The 12,721-nt window shown below is 43.4% G+C and overlaps 1 protein-coding gene across 2 annotated transcripts in view; it reads right to left on the bottom strand.

Annotated features, from left to right (window-relative positions):
• LOC141121997 (uncharacterized) overlaps positions 1-12,721 on the bottom strand; it is a 267,457-nt gene that overhangs the window by 44,499 nt on the left and 210,237 nt on the right. For both annotated transcript variants that reach the window (XM_073611785.1, XM_073611794.1), the window contains exon 10: positions 914-1,103. In XM_073611785.1, coding sequence (XP_073467886.1) covers positions 914-1,103 — 190 coding nt within the window. The remainder of the gene's footprint in view (positions 1-913; positions 1,104-12,721) is intronic.

Here is a 12,721-nt window from a genome sequence, read left to right as displayed (position 1 = left end):
CATTTCTAAAAGCAGAGGCCCAACTTAAGTTTGAGCATTCCCCCACAGCGGCCTTAGCCTTGTCTCAGGGCATTGATAAAAATGGCACAGAACAAAGGTTCCCCATGTGTGATACAGTGATCCCATCCCAAGTATGTCCTCTCCTGTGACCCAGACTTGGTGCCAAATGAGTTAATGGGAAAACATGGAGGAATGGCTTATCTTCAGTGCGCCTCCCTACAGAGTGCCCAGAGCAAAGATGCCAAACTGTGTTACCCTCACCCTACCTTTATTATACATGAGTTTGTATGTGTCTGTGTGGGTGCACAGTGTGTACAATGTGGGTGCATGCACAGTGTGTTCAGTGTGGGTGTATGCAGTGCTGGGACAAGATCATCCAGTGCCCAGGACAAAGATGCCAAAATGTGCCCCCCCTTCATTATGTTTGAGCTTATCAGGAGGACGGGTAGAGAGAGAACAGTCCGCACCTCCTCCTGGCTCTCTCCTGCTCTCCTTGCAGCTTTTAGCGCTGGGCTGACAGAAGTAGTGATGCCACTGTCACTACTCCTGTCAGCCTTATAGTAAAAGGAACTTGTGGCACCCCCAATCCCTACAATATATGTTGTGCCCAGGGCAGCCCCCCCCCCCTTAGCCCACCCCTTGTCCCAGGCCTGTATCCAGGCACCATCATATATGATGTCCTTCAGGTATAGCTCATGGAATCCCTAGCATCCTCTGGGGGAACCCTAAAGTTCCATGGAAACCCTGGCTGAGAATGGCTGCTATAGCTGATCATCAAGTCTCTGCAGAAGATTGGTGTCAGTGGTGAACCTTCCATTGTAAAACAAGATCAAACACCCCACTGATTCAAACCTATGAATATTTATTGTTCTCAAAAACAGCTTACAATTCCCATGTTTGCCAGTGTACTCACCTCCAATATCAGTCTCAATGTTCTCGGTTGTAACTTCCTTAGCCCCAGATGTTGTGAGTCCTCGTAGGGTGATGGTGTAGTTGGTCCCATACTGGAGGGGGATTTTATATTCTGTCACATTGGGTGGAAACTGGAGAGATTCATCCACAGCAAAGGACATATTGTAATCCCTCCAGGCAGAGATATTCATCTACAAGGAATTATACTTTATATGACTCATTTGATAAACATGTAGTAAAGATTAAAAATAAGCAAATTGGTTCTTTAGTAAGCTGAAAAGAAATATATGATGATTAAATGCCATTTTTTACATTTATATGTTTTTTTAATTGTTTTATGTTTATAACATTATTATAGGGTAGCATTGACACAGGATTTCTAGAGCTTCATGGGTTATCTGAAAGGAAAACACTTCACTGCACTAGCTGCCTTATCTTAGAAACTTTGAAGGAAATCTCAGAAGGGGCCATAAAGCTACCGAGCTCCCTAAACAGTAGGATATTTGATCAGGAGTGGGAATGAGCTTCGAGTTCGAGTCAAACCCGAACATCACATGTTCGACCGTTCGTTGAATTGAAAACGATATGGGCTTTTCGCGCCAAATTTGAGTGGCACGCCACGGCCCATAATTCCTGTGGCATCGCAGTGCATTGCTGGCTGATGATCACAGCGCCGTCTGTACAGAGAGCCGTAATTGGCCAAAGCCAGGGTGGCTTTGGCCAATTATGGTTCAGGGGGTTTAGTACACGCCGCACACTATATAAGGCTGCCTGCACATCTGCCCTGTGTAGTGTGTTCCGGCATTGAGAGAGAGATAGAGAGAGAGAGACAGTGTCATTTGATTTAAGTTAGATAGAGTAGGCAGGCGAGTCAGTTAGCTGCACTTACAGTGTATTGAGTGTATGTATATGCATCCTAGATGTTGTGTGTGTGTGTATATATATATATATATATATATATATATATATATATATATATATATATATATATATATATATATATATATATATACACACTATATTCAGTTTAGCTAGATCCATTCCTGTTATTCTCTTCCTACTGACAGGCAGGCAGGTGTTTTTACAGTATTTACAGCTACCTGAAGCTACAGCTACAGTATTTACAGTTAGTGTACTGTGTCCTCTGCACAGTGTGCACCTAAAGCTACCTGAAGAAAATTGGTGGTGTTCTTCTGATCCTATTAGTACCGCAGGCAGCTGCAGTATTTACAGTTAGTGTAGTGCGTCCTCTGCACAGTGTGCACCTAAAGCTACCTGAAGACAATTGCTGTTGTTCTGATCCTCTTAATACCACAGGAAGGCAGCTGCAGTATTTCCAGTTAGTGTACTGTGCCCTCTGCACAGTGTACACCTAAAGCTACCTGAAGACAATTGCTGTTGTTCTAATCCTATTAATACCACAGGCAGGCAGCTACAGTATTTACAGTTAGTGTACTGTGTCCTCTGTACAGTGTGCACCTAAAGCTGCCTGAAGAAAATTGGTGGTGTTCTTCTGATCCTATTAGTACCACAGGCAGGCAGCTGCAGTATTTACAGTTAATGTACTGTGTCCTCTGCACAGTATGCACCTAAAGCTGCCTGAAGACAATTGCTGTTGTTGTTATCCTATTAATACCACAGGCAGGCGGCTGCAGTATTTACAGTTAGTGTAGTGCGTCCTCTGCACAGTGTGCACCTAAAGCTGCCTGAAGACAATTGCTGTTGTTCTTATCCTATTAATACCAGAGGCAGGCAGCTGCAGTATTTACAGTTAGTGTACTGTGTCCTCTGCACAGTGTGCACCTAAAGCTACCTGAAGAAAATTGGTGGTGTTCTTCTGATCCTATTAGTACCACAGGCAGGCAGCTGCAGTATTTACAGTTAGTGTACTGCGTCCTCTGCACAGTGTGCACCTAAAGCTACCTTAAGAAAATTGGTGGTGTTCTTCTGATCCTATTAGTACCACAGGCAGGCAGTTGATTCTGCTAGCTGCAGTATCAGTATATACATATACATCCCAGCTTTGTGCAGCTACATCTCACTGCAGGCCATTAGTATGTCTGGAAGGCCAACAAGGAGAGGCAGACAGTCACAAGCCAATAAAAGAGGGCAAGCAGGCTCTGTGTCTAGAGGCAACAGTGCTGGTCATGGACACGGTGCATCCTCATCAGCACGTGGCCGTGGGACACGCTTGTCCTTTTTTCGGCAGCTGGCCGTGTTGAGCCACAACATTCGGAAGACTTGGTAGAGTGGATGACCAAGCCGTCCTCATCCTCCTCATCCTCTCACCCAGGCTCAAGGTACTTTTTCTGGCAAAGCAGCTGCCAATGCGGCCTCTTACCTCGGCTCAATGGCATCAGTCATTCCTTCCCTAGCCCTACCATGTCCTCCTGAGAAGTCCCCCAAACTGTTTGACCACAGTGTTGGGTACATGCTCCAGTAGGATGCCCAGCGTTTTGAAGGCTCAGATGATGGTACCCAGCTAGATGAAGGCAGTAACGTGAGCCCAGAAAGAGGGGGTGCCCAAGAAGGACAGCAATCTGGCAGTCATGTTCCCCCACCAGCAGCATACTGCCAGCTTTGCTCCAGTGATGAGGAGGGAGGGGATGATGAGGAAGTCACTGACTCCACATGGGTGCCTGACAGGAGAGAGGAGGAGGAGGAGGCACATCTCCAATGAGGCAGGATGCCCTCCACGGGCCAGCTTAAGGGCAGCACACCGACTGCATCACACCGCAGAGTCCGCATGTGCAGGGCGCTGCTGTCTCTGCGCGTTATTCCAAAAGTTCTTTGGTGTGGGCCTTTTTTGAGACAAGTGCATCAGATCCCACCGCTGCTATTCGCAACACATGTCTCAAGCGTATCTCACGTGGCCAAAACATCACCCGCTTGGGCACCACATGCTTGACCAGACATATGTCGACCTGCCATTCAGTTGGTTGGCAAGCTAAAATTCCTCCTCTTCCCTGTACTGGTAGCAGTTGTGGATGTTGTTCTAATTGTTGTTCACGTGAGTCCACTGTGTCCATAGCCAGAGGGGCCCCATTGGAACTCGCAGGGGCATCATCCCTGGACTGCAAATTAAAAACACATCCATTTCTGTGGTCATTAACATCTCTAGTGTATTTTTTTGTTTTTTTACCTTCTGCTATTTCTCCTCTTTCTCTAGGTGATTTTTTAGAGCTGTGGAATGTGTGGTGTACTCTGTAGAGGATTTGTATGAGACCAATTTATCTTTAATTTCTTTGATCCCTTTGTCTATAGCTAACATCCTAAGTTGTTTATTCTCAATCAAAAAACCAAGCAATGAGACTCCGGCCTCATTAAAATACCTGAACCAAGGTTCTAGTTCAGAATCACCTTGTTGTGGGTAAACATTCCACCTTAACCCCCTGGGAACCATACGCTCTTTGGAGTATTGCTCCAAAAACGCTATGTCCCAGTCGAGGTGGAGTTCTGAAGTCATAAGGTTCTTCAATCTCAAAAATAGACCTCCTATTTCTGTATCAGTTTTTAATAAGGTAAAAACCCCCTCAGTGTTAACCGAACGGTTCACACGATAATCATAGCATCCATAACGTTAGTTAGTAATCTTGTAGAAAACCAAACCAACAGAGGATCGAGTGAAGCTAATTAGAAGGCAGCAATATTGGTGTCTAAAAAGAAAAAAATTGGTATAGGAAAAAATACTGCGCCAACTAAAGTAACGGGAGCAGCCAACATAACAATCAGACCAATTGTGAATCAAAATAAAAATGTGGCGCTAGAAAATGATGTCCATTATTAAGCAAGACAAACCAGAATAATCGTCTGGGTGTCAAGTATGTGTAATAAAGATTTAATGAGAACTAAATACAAAAATCAATTAAAGTGTGAAAGGACACAGGTGTGTCTGTGAGTAGTAAACCCACTAAAATAATTGGAGTGTGTAGAAAGACACAGGTGTGTCTATGAATCTAAACCCACTAGAATAATATACGAAAAAAATCCGTAAGGACGTATACATATATGTGTAACAAACAAAATTAAGTGCAATAACAATGATTATGAATTAAATAGGAAAGCAAATATTATTAAAAAAAATCACAAAATGTTTGTGAAATAAACACATATGATCATCTGAAGATTTGGCTTGTGGAGCCTACAGCGGAGACCACCGGCTGGCATATGGAGCCTTCACCAGAATATGTCAGACATCAGCAGCTGGGACAAACTCAGAGGTGATGTAATAGTTGAGTGCCCAAGGCGTGTATAAGCAAATTAAACACCCTTACCAGAGCAGGTGGACTCACTAACCGTACGGCTGAGAGTCAAACAGGCTTGTAGGAAGAAAACCAAGATGGTGATCCAAAAGGAACCGATCAAATTCCACAGCCAAAACTGATGTTGAGGTGGCCACGTCACTCACCGGTCATCTCCTCAAGGCCTTCATGCACTAGGATCTCCGCAATAACAATTGATGTAATGGTGGGTAAATCAGATCCCCAAAAACGACATGGAAAGGATGTAGCCCTCAATGAAAAAAATATCTCAACATAGTGTGAGATTGCTCAAAAAAAATAATTTTATTTAAAAGTTCCAGATAAAAAACATTCTAGGCTCCTTGGACAAGTAGGAAAATGTAAACAAATAGTAAAAAGCGCTTACATGAATTGTGGCATAACAGGCATGTTAAAACCCGACGCGTTTCATCTACATAAGACTTCGACTGGGGTATATGCCTGTTACACACTGCTATGCCTATATATATGTATAAAAATATTGCCAAACCTCCAACAGCTGTTTGCGCCATGTAAAGCGCAACTTCCGGGTTCGTACAAGATGGCGGCGGTGAAAGGTCAAATTGGAGTCAAGATGACCAGGCCTCGATCCGGTCATCCAATAGGATGCAGTTATGGAGCTCCACGTGGGTGCTGACGAACACTTACGCTCTACGTGAGCGTCAGTGAACAAGCATACGGCTAATCCAAACTGACGCATAGACCACGTCATTAGATCACGTGCTCATACGAGGGGCTGGGTTAGACATGTCTCAAACGGCAGTCTTGATTGGCCACACAACACAATCCACGGCCGTCAGCGTGTGACGTCGGTCGGAACACAGCCAACCAAGAGCCGCATACAACTAGCCCGTCATAGCCAGCGTGTATGCCAACACATGTAAATACACGTCAACTAGTAGGGTGGCCTATGTTGATATAAACTAACTAGCATAAGTGCCGGTACGTCACGCTCAGCAGGCATTAGCACGTGACACCTACAGGAAGTCCTCCTAGGTCAAAACTCAAAAAGGAAGTAAACAAATGGGCATTGAGACGCACATGCGGTTCAAGCATATAAAAAGGGGTTGCACGAAGCAATATACTAAGAAAACAAAGCCATAGACTAAAAAGAAATATACTAAAAAAGCGAATTGGAGCATTTATAAAAAACTATCCAAAAATATAACCAGAACAGTCGTCTTCACATAGCGTCAACACTGTGGAGGCATTTACACAATACAATGTGACTTTAAATATCTAAACGTACATATAGGTACATCAACTTAATATGAGCAAACGTCCCTAAATATGCTACAGGTTAGGTAATGAAACGACTGAAAATCATATAAAGAGAAAACGAAAAAAAAAAAAAAAACAGTGACCAGTGGAAAAATGGAGTATTTAAAATGAATGCTCATTCATCACGGAATTGACAGGGAAAAAAAAGAGGGAAAAGCAAAAATGTTCTAGGAACCATTAATAAAAGCATTTCTGTCCCAATCAATATTGAGACCATATGGGAAATAACATTTAAGCTGGTGGATCCAGAAAGTTTCCAATTTTGAAACCCCCCTTTTTAGGGACTCGCCCCTCCAATGCGGAACAAATTTATCTATGACTTGAAACGTCGTCCCTATTGGGTTTCGGTTATGACACAGAAGATAGTGCTTGGGGACACTGTGATTAGTGCGACCCTTCTTTATGTTGGTTATATGCTCCTTTACTCTTACGGAAAAGGTCCGTATTGTCCGGCCCACATATTGTTTCCCGCAAGGGCATGTAATCAAGTAAACAACATATCTAGTCTGGCATGTCAAAAAATGTTTGACTGAGTACTCTTTCTTTGTGGCTGAAGAGACAAAATTTCAGTTCTCTTCCTTCCACATGTATTATGAAGGCATACATTGCATTTACGACAAGGAAAAAAACCTTTCGTATTATGGAAGAAGGGCCGAGTAATAGGGGGATCGATAATGTTCGGTGCGATCTGACCCCTTATGGAGGGAGCCCCTCTATATATAACTCCTCCTCGTTCTAGTAGTAAGGGACCTAATACATGGTCATTTTTGAGGACCCTTCAGTGTCTAATTAAGATGTCCTTGATCTGCTTGTGTTGTACAGAGAAATTAGTCAAAAGGGACCACCTATGTTTGTTCTCCTGTGTACCTTTAGGTCGTTCTGATAAAAGTAAGCCTCTATCTATCAAAGATACCTGGTTCATTACTTCATCAACATTCGCTGGATCATAGCCTTTATCAATAAATCTGGATTTCAGAATTTGAGCTTGATGGAAATAATCTGAAATATCACTACAGTTGCGTCTAATATGGGTAAACTGACTGCGAGGTATGGATTTTAGCCATGTGGCATGGTGGCAACTATCGACCGGAATGTAACCATTCCGGTCGGTAGGTTTGAAGAATGTTATAGTTTCAAGGCGGCTATTATTGACAGTTATCTCAAGGTCCAGGAAGTGGATGGTGGAAGGGCTAACCTCATATGTAAGTTCAATGCCTCTGTTATTAGTATTCAATACAGCCATGAAGGCATGCAAAGACTCTACATTACCCCTCCATAGGAGGAGGATGTCGTCTATATATCTAGCCCATAGGACCAACTCAGGGGGACCAGGGCATAGACGACATCCTCCTCCCACCTGGCCATGAAGATGTTCGCAAGGCTGGGGGTGAACTTAGCCCCCAAAGCCACTCCCTTATGTTGGAGATAAAAATTTCCATTATACCAAAAAAAGTTATGTTTAGTCGCGAACCTTAATAGATCCATGATGAATCTCTGTTGAGTTCTAGGAATAGACTCTTCTCTTGCCAAAAATGTTTCTACAGCTGATAATCCTAAATTATGAGGTATGCAGGTATATAGAGCTTTAACATCGGCAGTAACCAATAATAAATCATTACTATAAGCCACTTGACCTAGTCTAGTAATGGTATCTTTAGTGTCCCTTAAATACGATGGTGTAGATTGTACAATGGGTTGTAGATAGACATCAATATACTTTCCTATGCGGGAAGTGATGGAGTCGATGCCGCTGATGATGGGGCGTCCTGGGGGTTTATTAATATTTTTATGCACTTTAGGCAAATAATAAATCACCGGGATCCTTGGAGCCACAGGAACCAAATAACTCTTCTCTTTTTTATTCAGAATCCCTAATTGAAATCCTGTATCGATCAGATCTGTAAGTGATTTCTTGTACATCGTAGTGGGATTACTGGGAATCCTAGAATATGTCTCAGAATCGCTAAGGATCCGGGTCATTTCTTCATGGTAGTCGTCTTTGTCTAAGACGACTATCCCTCCCCCCTTGTCTGCGGGGCGGACAACCAAATCCTTGCGTTCCCATAATTGCTTAAGTCCAATTTTTACCATGGGATCACTAAATACCTTTTTGATTGGCAACCTACCTATAACTTGTAGAACTAAATCTCGGAAAACTTTAATCGACGGGGCCATTGGGCCCGGTGGATTAAAGAGCGAGGGGTTAGCAAGCCCCGAGTGCAATATATGTGAATTCACTTCGCTTTGCGGTCTAGTAGGGTTAGAAATAATATATCGCTGGATATTAAGTTTGCGCACGTACTTTTGTATGTCAATAAAAGTGTTGAATTTATTTAACTTTTTCGGGGGAGCGAACTTTAGGCCTTTTTCAAGAACCAATAGTTCAGCTGCTGTAAGGTTGGCCTTACTCAGGTTAAAAATACCTTTATCTGTTAAGTTCGCTTTCTTTTTTCTGGTGAGCCTCCCCCCTCTAGTCCGGCATCTTGATCCATACCTCGTTTGTACCGTTCGAGGTCCCTGGGAAAACCCCCTTGGATGGAGTTTCTAGGCTGTTGGTGGTTATAATTAAAGGGTGACCTGTTGGAATCAACTTCTCTGTAAGAATATTGGGAATTGTAATAGTCACGTGGTCTATCTTCCCTAAGTGGTGAGTACCTATTATAAGTACGTATGGGTGTCTGTTGTTGATAGTATTGTTCGTTTTGTCTATCTTGATAGTTGACCCTCCTATGAGGTGATCTATATTGGTCATAATTAAATGACTGATCCCTTGGTGTTCTGTCTTTCCCTCTGGACCCTCTACCCATTCCTCTCTGGTTGGGGGGGGTCCCTTCTGATTGTATAAAGGGGTACGAGGTAAGGTAGAATGGTAATTGCCAACAGATTTATGATAATCAGTCATTCCTCCTCTTCCCTGTACTGGTAGCGGTTGTGGATGTTGTTCTAATTGATGTTCACGTGAGTCCACTGTGTCCATAGCCAGAGGGGCCCCATTGGAACTCGCAGGGGCATCATCCCTGGTCTGCCAATTAAAAACACATCCATTTCTGTAGTCATTAACATCTCTAGTGTATTTTTTTGTTTTTTTACCTTCTGCTCTTTCTCCTCTTTCTCTAGGTGATTTTTTAGAGCTGTGGAATGTGTGGTGTACTCTGAAGAGGATTTGTATGAGACCAATTTATCTTTAATTTCTTTGATCCCTTTGTCTATAGCTAACATCCTAAGTTGTTTTTTCTCAATCAAAAAACCAAGCAATGAGACTCCGGCCTCATTAAAATACCTGAACCAAGGTTCTAGTTCAGAATCACCTTGTTGTGGGTAAACATTCCACCTTAACCCCCTGGGAACCATACGCTCTTTGGAGTATTGCTCCAAAAACGCTATGTCCCAGTCGAGGTGGAGTTCTGAAGTCATAATGTTCTTTAATGTCAAAAATAGACCTCCTATTTCTGTATCAGTTTTTAACAAGGTAAAAACCCCCTCAGTGTTAACCGAACAGTTCACACGATAATCAAATACATCCATAACGTTAGTTAGTAATCTTGTAGAAAACCAAACCAACAGAGGATCGAGTGAAGCTAATTAGAAGGCAGCAATATTGGTGTCTAAAAAGACTCTTGACTCCAATTTGACCTTTCACCGCCGCCATCTTGTACAAACCCGGAAGTTGTACTTTACATGGCGCAAACAGCTGTTGGAGGTTTGGCAATATTTTTATACATATATATAGGCATAGCAGTGTGTAACAGGCATATACCCCAGTCGAAGTCTTATGTAGACGAAACGCGTCGGGTTTTAACATGCCTGTTATGCCACAATTCATGTAAGCGCTTTTTACTATTTGTTTACATTTGGTTTCCTACTTGTCCGAGGAGCCTAGAATGTTTTTATCTGGAACTTTTAAATAAAATTATTTTTTTTGAGCGATCTCACACTATGTTGAGATATTTTTTTCATTGAGGGCTACATCCTTTCCATGTTGTTTTTGGGGACCTGATTTACCCACCATTACATCAATTGTTATTGCGGAGATCCTAGTGCATGAAGGCCTTGAGGAGATGACCGGTGAGTGACGTGGCCACCTCAACATCAGTTTTGGCTGTGGAATTTGATCGGTTCCTTTTGGATCACCATCTTCCTACAAGCCTGTTTGACTCTCAGCCGTACGTTTAGTGAGTCCACCTGCTCTGGTAAGAGTGTTTAATTTGCTTATACACGCCTTGGGCACTCAACTATTACATCACCTCTGAGTTTGTCCCAGCTGCTGATGTCTGACATATTCTGGTGAAGGCTCCATATGCCAGCCGGTGGTCTCCGCTGTAGGCTCCACAAGCCAAATCTTCAGGTGATCATATGTGTTTATTTCACAACCTTTTTGTGATTTTTTTTAATAATATTTGCTTTGGTTTCAGTGTATTTACCAATATGCACACTAGATTGTTTTGAACACATTATGAACTTTTAATGGTTTATTTCCTATTTAATTCATAATCATTGTTATTGCACTTAATTTTGTTTGTTACACATATATGTATACATCCTTACGGATTTTTTTTGTATATTATTCTAGTGGGTTTAGATTCATAGACACACCTGTGTCTTTCTACATACTCAAATTATTTTAGTGAGTTTACTACTCAGACACACCTGTGTCCTTTCACACACTTTAATTGATTTTTGTATTTAGTTCTCATTAAATCTTTATTACGCATACTTGACACCCAGACGATTTTTCTGGTTTGTCTTGCTTAATAATGGACATCATTTTCTAGCGCCACATTTTTATTTTGATTCACAATTGGTCTGATTGTTATGTTGGCTGCTCCCGTTACTTTAGTTGGCGCAGTATTTTTTCCTATACCAAGCGTACCTAAAAGACCCACACCAAAGAACAAAGCGGACCTCTCCTTGCTCCTCATCAGCTTGGATCTCCAACCCCACTATACCTTCAGTCCTCTCTGAAACCTGCACTGAGAGGAATGAAGGTGTAGACTTAGGTGTGTCAAGGTCAAGTACTTGCGGGCAATCTGCTATCCGTACACCGACGTCAGATTGTACCAGGCAAATTTCCCTGCCCCAGCTGCTGCGCCGCCGGAAGAAGTTCTCTCCCTGCCATCCACATGCCCAGCTGTTGAATGCTAGCTTGGCTAAATTGTTAGCACTTCAGCTGCTGTCTTTTCAGTTGGTAGACTCTGCCCCCTTTCGTGAGTTTGTGGAATGTGCAGTTCCTCAGTGGCAGGTTCCCAAATGCCACTTTTTCTCATGGAAGGTGATTCCGGCTCTCTACCAGCATGTGGAAGGCAATGTCTTGGCCTTGCTGGACAGGGCAGTCAGCAGTAAGGTGCATATTACCGCTGACTCATGGTCCAGCAGGCATGGACAGGGACGTTACCTATCATTCACCGCGCACCGCGCTGCGTGGAATAATGGACAGGGCACTTGAGGCAAAACAGAGGGAGGAAGAGGAGGACTTCCTTACCTCTCAAGGCCCCCTTTATCCAGACAGTGTTACTGCGTGCCCGCCGATCACACAGGAAGAGGAGGAGGAGAAGGAGGTTTGTGTCAGCATGGAGGTGGAGCTTGGCACTCAGCATCAGCAGCAGTCTTCAAGGGATCATTTACAGTCCAAAGAAACCAATGGACTTGTATGTGGCTGGGAGGAGGTGGCTGTGGATCATGTCATCCTTAGTGACCCAGAGGACTCTGGACTGAATGCCTCAGCAAACCTACGCTGCATGGCCTCCCTGATCCTGCAAAGCCAGCGGAAGGATCCTTGTATTCATGGTATCAAGGGGAGGGATCATTACTGGCTGGCAACCCTCCTTGATCCACGTTACAAGGGTAAGGTTGCAGACCTTATCTTGCCATCGCAGAGGGAGCAGACAATGAAACATCTTCGGGAGTCCTTGCAGAAAGGTTTGTGCAATGCGTTTCCAGAGCCTGGAAGGTTACAATTTCCTGGTCCTCCTGTACAACTTGTTGCTGAGGCTTCGGTCAATCACAGAAGGAGCGGTGGAGAAGGTGGCCGTCTGACCGATGCATTCGATGATGATCGGTTCCAGCAACCATTGCCAGTGTCTGATTCACATGGTGCAGAATTACCTAGGGGCAAGATCAGACTTGGACACCTTTCCCACTGACAATCCTCTGGGTTACTGGGTCTTGAGGATGGATCACTGGCCAGAGCTTGCACAGTATGCAATTGAGCTACTGGCCTGTCCTGCATCCAGCGTTCTTTTAGAACGCAC

Source organism: Aquarana catesbeiana, linkage group LG01, assembly GCF_042186555.1.
Source record: "Aquarana catesbeiana isolate 2022-GZ linkage group LG01, ASM4218655v1, whole genome shotgun sequence".
Lineage (NCBI taxonomy): Eukaryota > Metazoa > Chordata > Amphibia > Anura > Ranidae > Aquarana > Aquarana catesbeiana.
This window is presented reverse-complemented; position numbering and strand designations above follow the sequence as displayed.